Here is a 12,553-nt window from a genome sequence, read left to right on the forward strand (position 1 = left end):
TCCTCGCAGATGCTTGGTTTGTTAGGGAGGATGCACCCGGCGGAGGAGGAAGGACGGGACCTGCTGCTCTGAGATGCAGCCTCCTTACAATGTGAATGAACTCTCTGCCTCCTCCTTGGGTTTCATCTCAGGAGCTTATAATTATTGAGGATGTGTCTTACTGTCTGATATCAACTTTTGTCATATTAAAAAAAAAAAAGGATGTACACCTTTGCATTTTTTTTTTTTTTTTTTTTAAGTCAACGTGCTTTCGGAAATGACAACTTTTTGTAATTGTTTTATTTCTATGCTTGTATTGTTTTCCAAGGGACTGCAGACTGAAATCTTAGCAAATTCTATCAGTAAGAGTAAACTGATGGGTTATTTCTCAGTTCCTCCCCTAGACTGCTTCCCTGCTGTGAACCTGCATTCGCGGCCTTTTCACTGAGTTATTACAGAGGGCTGTATGACAGTGCCAGGAGGAGAGAGAGAGCAAAGATAGATACTATTATGGAGGGCTGTAATTCACTCTGGGAGGATCTTCTGCTCTTGTCAACATTGAGGAGGAACAGAGCAGAAGCTACTCAGAAAGAGGACAAGACAGCTGTGTAGTATTGAATGGGTGTGGTTATGCTACACAGCCTCTGAAAGAGAAGAAGGGAGAGGGAGCTGATTATGATGCCTTCTAAGGCCACATGCACATGGAAGAGCCGAATTCCACATACGAAATTCAGCCCTGGCAGCAGCAGCGTCTGCGCGTTCCTGATTTCTTGATCTTCCTCTGTACTGCGGATGATCCGCACAGCTCACCATCAGATATGTGCAGTACAGATTTTTTTTTTAACTCCTGCTTTTCTCACTATTTAATTTAGTAAATAGTAAGATAGCATAGATACTGACGTACGTGTAGTGGCTTTGCCATGGCCAGTCAGCTTATGTGTTTTGGCCAAAATGCAGACTAACGCCCACATTTATCAGTACATTTTTTTCATGCAGTTTGCTATAGATGCTTGGCGAGCCCAGGATGTCATGCAAGTGTGGCGCACTGTGGTGATGCAGGGCGATCCGCTGCTTTGCCAGTAGGGATTGTATTGCTGTATAGTGTTTTGCACTTATCTAGGGCTGACATCCTTGTAACAGTTCATATGTGCAGACTATGTTAGCGGTCACCCCTCCCCCAATCTGGGCTGGGAGGCTGCATATTAGTCTGCACTGAACATTTAGCTAGCTCATATTGCAATCTGGCTCCCTGCCTACTACCAGGGTCTACGGTGATTGAGCCTGCCCTGCAGTTTATCAGATGGTGTGCTTTTGGCTGTTGTACCTGTTAGAAGGGTCTCTTGACAATAAGAGGATCACAGAGTTTCCCTGTGTTTGGGTCCTCTGCAGTCAGCAGTTATCTGTGGGGATATCTGTCAGTGAGTATTAAATTCCCCTGCAGCGCCACCACAGGGAAAAGTATTACACTGTGTCCTTTCAAAGACTGTCCATTTAATGCAGGCCAAGTCCTTCCGAGTGAGAGATGCTCTTTGTGACCACTCTCGTCTTAAGATGAGGATCTTGAACAGAGGAACAATAGGGAACTTGACAATTGGTTTTCTAAAACAGGACAACCCCAGGAGGTTTTCAGGGAGTTTTAAAAAATTAGGTCAAGAGCAGGAAACAAAACCCCTTATTTGTTAGTGAGAGCAATATGGGGCCGTGAATCCCGCCCCATATTGTGTCCCCCACCATGTGAAAGCCCTGTGGATGCGAGGCGTTTTAATGTGTAGACACTTTTGCATTACTTCGGGAATGCAGCGATCCCCTGCCGCGGCTGTGATAGCCACGGCATAGGATCCCAGAGTTCTCCCGTTGCTTTCAATGGAGCCGCCATGCGAGATCACGCAGCCAAATAGAACATGTTGTGATGTTTTCCCGCATGGCACCGCAATGCTATGTGGGAAACACATTGTTAATGTACATGACCCCATTCAAATAAATGGGGCTCAGATTCGGGCTTCTCGATTGCCTTGCCTGATTTAATCGCCCATCTGAAGCCGGTCTTAAAGCAACCCTTCGGTTTAAGGACAAAATTGTGTACCAGGAACAGCGCAGGCAGGGGCTACATTGTATGTAGTTCTCTGCCATCCCTCTGATCCATCGATTTGAGGTCCCCTTTTCAGGTGTCCAAGATGGCTGACAATCTTCAGATTACCTAATCTCCCAAGTACATATTCGACTACCATTGCACTACATCTGGCCTGATTGGCCAGAAATAGTCATGAAATCAGCACTGGCCAATCAGAGAGCAGTGTGCATTAAGTACTTAGAAAATTGCTGCAGTCATCTTGGCTAACTAAAACAGGGCCTAGAACCTGTGGATCAAAGGGGGCAGCAGAGGAGAGTAGGAGATAATATACCCTCTTCCCCTGAAACTGGAGTGTAATTAAAGTAAAAACACCAAGCTGCTCCAGTACCGCTGGTCTGGTGGTCCCTGACGTTCTTTGCTTATTTCCCTGCAATGGTGATGTGGCTGGCCTCACTGTGTCCTGCTATGCATGCTAGCTTTCAATGCGAAGGCTAGTGACTGACTGGTTGCAATAGTCACAGGGATGTATGGCACATCGTCGCTGAAGGAAAATATAGAGCAGTGGTAGCCGCTAAAATGGAGGTGCTGGAGAGGCGCAGCGCTTAATGAGTAATACTGGTTTATTTTAATTTATTGTGTAACATTTTCTGCTCTTTGTTTAATCTTTTGAACAAGCCCTTTAAATTGGGGCACAAGCCCTTTAAATTGGGGCACAAGCCCTTTAAATTGTGGCACAAGCCCTTTAAATTGTGGCACAAGCCCTTTAAATTGTGGCACAAGCCCTTTAAATTGTGGCACAAGCCCTTTAAATTGTGGCACAAGCCCTTTAAATTGTGGCACAAGCCCTTTAAATTGTGGCACAAGCCCTTTAAATTGTGGCACAAGCCCTTTAAATTGTGGCACAAGCCCTTTAAATTGTGGCACAAGCCCTTTAAATTGTGGCACAAGCCCTTTAAATTGTGGCACAAGCCCTTTAAATTGTGGCACAAGCCCTTTAAATTGTGGCACAAGCCCTTTAATTGTGGCACAAGCCCTTTAATTGTGGCACAAGCCCTTTAATTGTGGCACAAGCCCTTTAATTGTGGCACAAGCCCTTTAATTGTGGCACAAGCCCTTTAATTGTGGCACAAGCCCTTTAATTGTTACAGTTAGGCTCACTGCAAGAAAGAAATAGAGGAATGCTGCACTTCCCTACTCGGTGTGTTTATTAGCTGGGGAGCTTGGCTTATGCAGAAGTTTAATGTGAAGAGCTATCGGCGGGAGCTCGGGAACGGATCTTGGAGGGCGGCCAGCACCATCATTACTAATCTTTATCATGATAACATTATATTGTGCAGTATATTATTTTTATACATATATTTTTTTTTTACCTTTTGTTAATTGCAAAATCTTAGTAGCTGCTGACAATAGTTGGGCACAATGGGGGGAGGATTTTCTAAGCAACATGGAGCAAAATAATGGAGCACCTGCTATGCTCCCAATGCATTATGGGTTATGGACTTTTTACACTTTCCTTGAGAATTTGAAAGTGTCTCTGAAAACATGCAACCTGAAAGGGTACCTGACTGTTCAGAATAAGCTGCCGCGTTTGCAAATGAGAAAGAACTCCATTTTTGGCCATTAAATGACTTGTATCCTGGATTTTCCGCCATTTTCCCCTCTGCAGGGTGCACATCTGATTCTCCATACTCCGGACTGGTGCAGCGTTCTATAGATAGCAGTTCTAAGGTGTACAGAGATCCTGCTTTCTAAGTGTGTGTGACACACACCTCACCATATAGGAGTGTAAAGAAAGAGTTATGGCCCTTTTACACGGGATGACTACACAAGCGCTAATGTCACGTGTCAGGCCCAATTCCCATGGGCAGATTTCTGCCGCGGACCACGTGGCAGAAATCTGTGGCGTTGCCCCGCAGCTACTAGGTTCTATTGAACCTAATAGCGCAATGCTCACGGTGTGGAATTCCACCCTGTAAAATCACCCACGGCATGTTCTATTTGTCGCAGGCGTACGCGTGGACGGCTTCCATTGCAGTCAATGGAAGCCGTCCGTCACGCTATCTTCCGCTGTAGCAAAGCAGAAGATAGCGTGAAAACGCTTCCCCGCCCAACGACGCTGGCAGCACGTCACATGACCATGCCGGCGCGTCACATAACCATGCCGGCGCGTCATGCGTTGTTACTGCGCATGCACGCCGGCACGGGTTGCGGGACGTCGGGCAGTGGATTCGGAGGAGAGTATGGGATCTCTGGGGGGGGGGGGGGGGGGCGCCGTGACGGACTCAGCTTACGGAGCCCGTCACGGCCGTGGGCACTAGACCTTACAGGCCTAGTGAGTTGAAGCAGACTATATGCAACACTTTCATAGTCATGCAGCAATCTCCCACTATGTCTTGTCAATTCGTTACCTCTATTCAGATGCTAAATATGTCAGGAATGGTCCGGCTTAGCCTTTTGCGAACAAACGATGAAAATGTACCAGGATACAACATATAATTTACGGTGTGCTTATATTGTATTGTTAGTATTCATGTTTCATATTCCAATGGCGCTCACAAAATAAGCTGATTTTATTTTTTTTCTAATTTGCAGCTCACTTGTCAACTTTTCTGTGAAGTCTGGGACAGAGCCAGCAGAGTTATTTCATCATTAGAGAGTGGGTGAACAATTGACAGTTTTACTGTACTGCTAGGGCCCAGCGAAGTCACGATAGATAAGGCTGCATGGACCTGCCCCATCATTCCCAGGTGATTCTGGGGAGAGAGGAAGGTTTACTCTATCTCATCCTAGAGACTGTAATAGCAGTGCTTCAACTTGCTACTGTTAATTAGACTTTTTGTCATGGTGAATACAGAGCAGATAAGATAAACCGTCGATCAACGAGATTGGTGCTCGTCTACCGGGACTTCACATGGGCCAATTAGGACTACATGGGGATAAATCATTCACATGGAACATGTGCCGTCAACTATTTTTTGGCACCATATAAAGGATGCAACCATCCGAGAAGCGAGCATTTGCTCATTTTTCGGGTAATTGGCGCAAACGATGATTGGACAAAAGAACATTCCAAGGAGGACCTATCAGAGCTTGAGCAGGATAAAAGATGGTAAACAACATTAATAAACAGAATGGGCGGACTACAATACCCAGAGGGGGTAACAAAATTAGGATTATTTAGTTTAGAAAACAAAAGAGGTCTGAGGGGCGAATTAGTAAGTATGTATAAACATATTAGGGGATGATACAGAGATCTCTCCAATCATCTGTTTATACCCAGGACTGTGACAAGGGGGCGCCCTCTACGGCTAGAGGAAAGAAGGTTTCTACATCAACATAGAAGGGGATCTCTACAGTGAATTAGTAGAAAGTAGAGGGGTGGAGCAAACCGAATGGTAGCTGAGTTTTTGGTCCCAGATGATGTCTGGCAACCAAAAAGCCTTAGAATGGGCTGTGAAAATAGAAAGAGCTGTGGGGGTGCTGCCAATCAGGAGAGCCCACCAATGGTGAAAAGCTAGAGAGGAAAAAGACTGGTGGGTGGGTGCAACTCTCCAGAAAAGATAGTGGGGTGGTAGGATATATTACCCAACTTCTCTTTTATTGAGTACATTAAGGACCAGCATAGGATTTGCATTTCGGGGTGAACCCCTTCTTCAGTCACGCTGGGGGAGACATCACTTGTAGGACTTCAGGAATATGGATGCCAAAAGTGCTTGTGCCACAGTGATGCAGCTGGAGAAGTGGAAGATCCCACCCAGCGTGACTAAAGAATGGATCCATCCCGAAACACGTATCCCATGTTGGTTTTTAACCCCTTAAGGACATGGCCTATTTTGGGCTGAAGGACGCAACGATTTTTGGCGGATTTTCATCTTCATTTTGCAAAAGCCGTAACTTTATTTTTCCATCAATGCGGCCGTAATAAGGGCTTGATTTTTGTGTGGCGAACTGTAGTTTTTATTGATGCCATTCTTAGGTACATAAGTTTTACAATATAGCCTTAAGATTTTTTAATGATCGCAGCCAGAGATTTTTTTTTTTGGGAGGGGGGGGGGGGTGTTTACAGCTGTAATCATGCAGCATAAAAAAAAAACCTTATTTTAGAAAATTATTTTTTTCTAAATTGCTGCATTTAAAGTCCCATAACCTTTTTATTTTTTCATGTACGGAGCTCTGTGAGGGCTTTTTTTTTGCGAGATGAGCTGTAGTTTTTATTGGTACCATTTTGGGGTACATACTCCTTTTTTCATCACTTTTATTGCATTTTTTGGGAGGCAAAATGAAAAAAAACAAAGCGATTTGCCTCAGCTTTTTAGTTGTTTTTTTTTACGCTTTTTGCCGTGCAGGATAAAAAGAGTTTATTTTATTGTACGTGTCATTATAGATATGACAATACCAAATATGTGGGATTTAAGAAAACATTTTTATGCCAATATGGGAAAAAGCACCAAAAAGTTTGTTTTTTTGCAGCTTTCTTTTACATTACTTTTATCTTTGAACCTTTTACATGCAGGGAAGGGGTTAACAGCGGGGTTCACTGTCTTGATGCACCCCTGCTGTTGCAGCGAGAGGCCGGCTATCGGTGACAGCCAACTCCCGCTGCTGGATAGCTGCGACCACGATGCTCACCAAAGTGCCACGGTCACTTCAATCAGCTGACTGGCAGGAACCAACCAACTGTCCCTTCTTGAGGATAGTTTAGTCTTGGAAAACCCCTTTAGGCCAGTCAGTCATCGAAAATGCCATTAAGCATAGAAACCAGAAGGAAGCCAGTATCTCCAACACAGATGCCCCCACAAGTGCTTTCTCTTTTCATCCTCACATTTCAAGAGCTGCACCATTTTTATTTTTCCATTGACTTTTTTTTTGTGGGCATTTTTTTAATGGCAGCACTTAAAGGGGTTGTCCCGCGCTGAAACCAAAAATTTTGTTTTTTAAACAGACCCCCACATTGTGCACAGTAAAAATGAATGCATTTGTTATTTATAAAAAAAAAAAAATTCGCTTACCTGGATCCCCGTTCTGCAGCTTTGAAGATTCTTCTTTCAAAGATGGCGCCGCTGGTCTTCTCCCACGGTGCACCGCGGGTCTTTTCCCATGGTGCACTGTGGATGTTCTTCTCCAGTCTTGCGTTCCACTGCCGATTACAACCACCTCATTGGCTGATCGGCACTACGTGACGGGGGCGGGGCTACGATGATGCGGCGAAGAGGGAGGGGCCAGGACGCAGCTCGTGAGCCTGGACACATCGAGCGGAGGATTTCACTCTGCGCAAGCGCGACTGTTCGTGCGACCAGAGAAGAGGCTTCATCGTCGCCATGGAGACGGGGATGCCAGCACCGGAGGGGGTAAGTGTATAATTTCTGTATGGACAATATTTAATGCACGATGTATATTACAAAGTGCATTAATATGGCCATACAGAAGTGTATAACCCCACTTGCTGCCGCGAGACAACCCCTTTAATTTATATCTATTTTTCAATGTGTGGTACATTATTTATGGGGTGGAATGGAAAAAAGCACTTCTGCCATTATTTTCTGGGTTTTGCTTTACGGCGTTCATTGTGAAGAATTCTATGATAACATTATTCTGCTGGTCGGCACAACGGCAGCGATACCAAGTTTATATAGTTTTTGTTATGCTTTACTACTTTAAAAAAAAAAAAAAAAAAAAAAAAAACACAAAAAGTGCAAACCATTAGCTGACGAAGAAGCATTTTCTCGCTCATTGGCTTACACAAGCATAAAACTTTGCGGTTGTCGGTTGTACATCTACCCAGCCAACCAATGACCGCTCTACGGGGACGAATGATCGCGCTTTGTGACTTTGGCGCTGTCACTTTAAAAAGTATCAGTATTTTTTGCTCTTCTTCTGAACAATGGCATAATCCTTGGCATAAGCGGCACTGGAGCTTTGTAGCTAAAAACCCGTTCCCGTCCGCCTTCTCTCGGCATTTGTATAGACTTCGCTCTGTGTCCAACACACATTATCTGCACCTCCGCAGAGGCGAGACGATTTGCATAATTGATTCAACCATTAAAATGTCCTTTCGACTGTATTAGGAAATATACAGTGCGCTAATTGCTCTTCATTAGAAAACAAACAACGGGCTCCCCCTGACCTGCAGAGCCGGCTGTGCGATGCTCTGCAGAGCTCACCTCGGAGACGGACAGGTTCAGCTTCTCCTGCTGCTCTGACAGGTACTTCTGGTACAGGCTCAGCAGCTCCTGGCACTCCCGGTACTGCTGCTGCAGAGGTGGAGATGTTCGTTAAGGGAATTCTCAGCACATTTCTTGAGAGGAGGAAAAAAATAAAGAGGCAAAATAAAATGTTTCATGTCAAAAATTGAGCAGGGTGACATTGCTCTGACTACACCGCCCCGAACCTGCAGATCAGAGAGCTCTGCTCATCACAAGAGCCGACAAGAGGGAGAAATCATAGGAAATACTGCAAGAGATCACAGTGTAAACACACTCTACAGGAACGCCCCCTGCTGCTGCACCAGGACCATTACAGCCTCTACACTACACTGCCTGCTATCAGGCCAGGACCAGCAACTACACTACAGGAGCACCCCCTGCTGCTGCACCAGGACCATTACAGCCTCTACACTACACTGCCTACTATCAGGCCAGGACCAGCACCGACACCACAGGAGCGCCCCCGCTGCTGCACCAGGATCATTACAGCCTCTACACTACACTGCCTGCTATCAGGCCAGGACCAGCAACTACACTACAGGAGCACCCCCTGCTGCTGCACCAGGACCATTACAGCCTCTACACTACACTGCCTACTATCAGGCCAGGACCAGCACCGACACTACAGGAGCGCCCCCACTGCTGCACCAGGATCATTACAGCCTCTACAATACACTGCCTGCTATGAGGCCAGGATCAGCATCTACACTACAGAAGCACTTCCCGCTGCTGCACCAGGACCATTACAGCCTCTACAATACACTGCCTGCTATCAGGCCAGGACCAGCAACTACACTACAAGAGCGCCCCCCGCTGCCGCACCAGGACCATTACAGCCTCTACACTACACTGCCTGCTATCAGGCCAGGACCAGCAACTACACTACAGGAGCACCCCCTGCTGCTGCACCAGGACCATTACAGCCTCTACACTACACTGCCTACTATCAGGCCAGGACCAGCACCGACACTACAGGAGCGCCCCCACTGCTGCACCAGGATCATTACAGCCTCTACAATACACTGCCTGCTATGAGGCCAGGATCAGCATCTACACTACAGAAGCACTTCCCGCTGCTGCACCAGGACCATTACAGCCTCTACAATACACTGCCTGCTATCAGGCCAGGACTAGCAACTACACTACAAGAGCGCCCCCCGCTGCCGCACCAGGACCATTACAGCCTCTACACTACACTGCCTGCTATCAGGCCAAGACCGCTGGAGGTGTGCCACCTTCTGCTGCCTAAGATTGGGCTGATCTACATCAGTGAAAAAACAAACTGTACTGGAGCGCCCACTGCTGCTGCACCAAGGGCAGCAACTACACCCAAGTGCTACAGTGCAAGAGCGACCCCACTGTTGCTGTACCAGGAGCAGCAACTACACCCAGGTGCTACACTACAGGAGTGACCGCACTGCTGCACAGGGAGCAGCAACTACACCCAGGTGTTACAGTGCAAGAGCGACCCCACTGTTGCTGCACCAGGAGCAGCAACTATACCCAGGTGCTACAGTGCAAGACGACCCCACTGCTGCTGCACCAAGGGCAGCAACTACACCCAGGTGCTACACAACAGGATCTGCACAAAGACCTCAACAGGATAAACAACTACATGCCAGGTGCTACATGACAGGAGCGCCCCCTACTGCTGCACCAGGACCACTAACAGGAGCAACTACACCTCAGGTGCTACAATATAGGGCAGGAGCGCCCTCTGGCTACTGGGCAAGGACCACACCACAGTTGATGTACAGGCTGTCCATGTGACATCTTCTCTATTATTTGTATGTACTTTTGTTCAGTCAATGGCATTTGGGTTAGAAAACTTTTAAATGGATTTTAATGGCATGCAATGGGTAAAATCTGCAGATTTTACTGAATTCAGGTGGATTTTCATTAGTTCCGCAGCAGAGCCACACGCAGCTTAGCCTCGTTTAATGGGGAAAATCCAAGTGAGGAAAAAAGAGTGCATAATGTGCGTCAAGAAACGACGCAACTAGTTTTTTCTGCGCCATCTAGATTATGGCGAGTAGAGATGAGCGAGCATACTCGCTAAGGGCAATTACTCGAACAAGCATGGCCCTTAGCGAGTACCTGCCCGCTCGGGAGCAAAGATTCAGCTGCCGGCGGCGGGCAGGGAGCAGCGGGGGAGAGCGGGGAGGAATGGAGGGGAGATCTCTCTCTCCCTGTCTCTCCCCCCCCCCCTCCGCTCACTGCCGCAACTCACCTGTCACCCACGCCGGCAGCCGAACCTTTTCTTTCGAGCGGGCAGGTACTCGCTAAGGGCCATGCTCGATCGAGTAATTGTCCTTAGCGAGTATGCTCGCTCATCTCTAATGGAGAGTATTCTGTTCCAATAAATTCAGGCCATGTACAGATCAGTATTGGGGGTCGGAAGGTGCGGGGCAGCATGACGGAAGCCCAAAGGGTCCCATTATTGTTATCGTGGTCCGTCAAACAGCGTTCAGGTCCGGCGCTTCCGATATTTCCGTTTTTCGGCTCCCATGATAGAGTCGCACACTACCACCTGCTGGACTGGCGTGTTGGGGGCTCCATAGGGCACTGCCTAACGTAATCTGGGCACGGCCAGGGTCTGCACGGCTTTCCTTTCCCCAATCAAGTTAAAGTCCTAGTAAAACCAGGCAGGAATAAAATGCCATTTGTGATTTGGCGGCAGCGTTCCACCTGCGAAGGCTAAATCATTCTCTTAGCAAGCGGCGATTCAGCCAGTGGCGGCGGCGGCGCCGTTCTGCCTCTCAGAAATCTGACAAGTAAAATAGATGACATGACTGCTATCCGGAGGTAAGCGGCATGTAATTGTGTATGTGGCGGCGCTGGGAATAGTCCAAGGTGAGCGCTGCCTTCACACGCCTCATGTTAATTTCATGTTTGCATTTGCACAAATTTAGAATGTAAAAGTAAAACAAATAAAACGAGCGGCGTATAATTCAGCTGTCATTTCCTCCAATTGCTCATAATTGTAACTATAAAAAGATAATATTCAGCCATATGTGCATCTGCACAGCCGAGCATTGGTCAACGCCGGCAGGGAGGAAGCTGAGGCAAGCCCGCCCTCTAGTGGACACACTGGAGAAGAGCGGACGGCGAGCTAGGAGATGGGGAATTGTACGCTGCGCTGCATCCTGCACCTCTACAGTCTGTATACAGCATGAACCGCGGAGATGGACTGCGTTCACATCTGCGCTAGAGGTTAGAATAGCGCCCTCTGTCAGGGTCAAAAACCCCCCTCCGAAAAACAGCGTTAGCAGGCGACACTAGGTCATCCGGTAAAATAAAGGAAACCCGACAGGCCGCATTATAGTCAACGAGATCTGTAGAGCGCTGCGCACGCTGGATCTGCTCGCATTGCCAACACGTATGTGCATAGAGCTTAACCCCTTAGTGACCAGCTTAGATTGTGCCTCGAGGACCAAGCCATTTTCACGCAAGTCGCACGGTAAGGCTGTATATTTACACGGCCTCTCACGCAAGTTGCGAGATGCACAAAACTCGCATGAAGATAGACGCCATCGTTAGCAATCAGGTCTATGGGGGACTTGAAGATGCGATCATTCGATCGCTCTGATAACACAAGTAATGCAGTGCGCTAAGCCTATGACAGCAGCCTGTTAGCCTCTGCTGGAGGCGGAGTCACAGGGCAGACATGGAGGCCTTTGTGAACACATCGGTACCTTGCAACCACATTGCAGGGTGCCGATAGATGAGGGAAGGAGCCCCCTATCCTCTGCTTACATGCTGCAGTTGTTATGGACTGTGGCATGTAAGAGGTTAAACTACCAGGATCTGAGGTTTCTCCTCTCTAACCCCCCCCCCCTTAAAAACATGAATAATTTAAAAGCCCATTAGTGAGGCCGGTAATGGCCCTTTTACACGGCCAAGAATCTCCCGCTTCTTGTTTGCCCGACTGCTGGAGCTGGTGAGGTGCCTCCCAGCTGGTTGGCGCTCCTTGGGCATTTATCGTTCAGCATTTCCCATACCCTTGTGTTTGAACAGCACAATAAGCGCAGCGGCCGGCGCTGGTTTCACGATTCTCACTCGCCATTCAGCCATTTGTTCGCATTTAAACTGAATGATAATCAGTTTTGTTCGCTTACACGATTATTGTTCCGTGTAAACGGGGCATATAGAGGTGTCATGGCCGCCGCCGAAAATCTACATCACATCCATGTAGCCCTGGTCTGAAGGGGTTCATACATCACGGAGGAGTGAAGCAGGACACGTCCGTCCGCAGCGTGGAGCCACGGTCCGTGGAGGGTCTCACACAGCAGACTTCACC

The 12,553-nt window shown here is 47.5% G+C and overlaps 1 protein-coding gene across 1 annotated transcript in view; it reads right to left on the minus strand.

The window, feature by feature from the left end:
* KIAA1328 (KIAA1328 ortholog) overlaps nt 1-12,553 on the minus strand; it is a 134,787-nt gene that overhangs the window by 74,009 nt on the left and 48,225 nt on the right. The window contains exon 6 of the mRNA XM_066602634.1: nt 8,212-8,309. Coding sequence (XP_066458731.1) covers nt 8,212-8,309 — 98 coding nt within the window. The remainder of the gene's footprint in view (nt 1-8,211; nt 8,310-12,553) is intronic.

This window comes from Eleutherodactylus coqui, chromosome 5, assembly GCF_035609145.1.
Source record: "Eleutherodactylus coqui strain aEleCoq1 chromosome 5, aEleCoq1.hap1, whole genome shotgun sequence".
Classification (NCBI taxonomy): domain Eukaryota; kingdom Metazoa; phylum Chordata; class Amphibia; order Anura; family Eleutherodactylidae; genus Eleutherodactylus; species Eleutherodactylus coqui.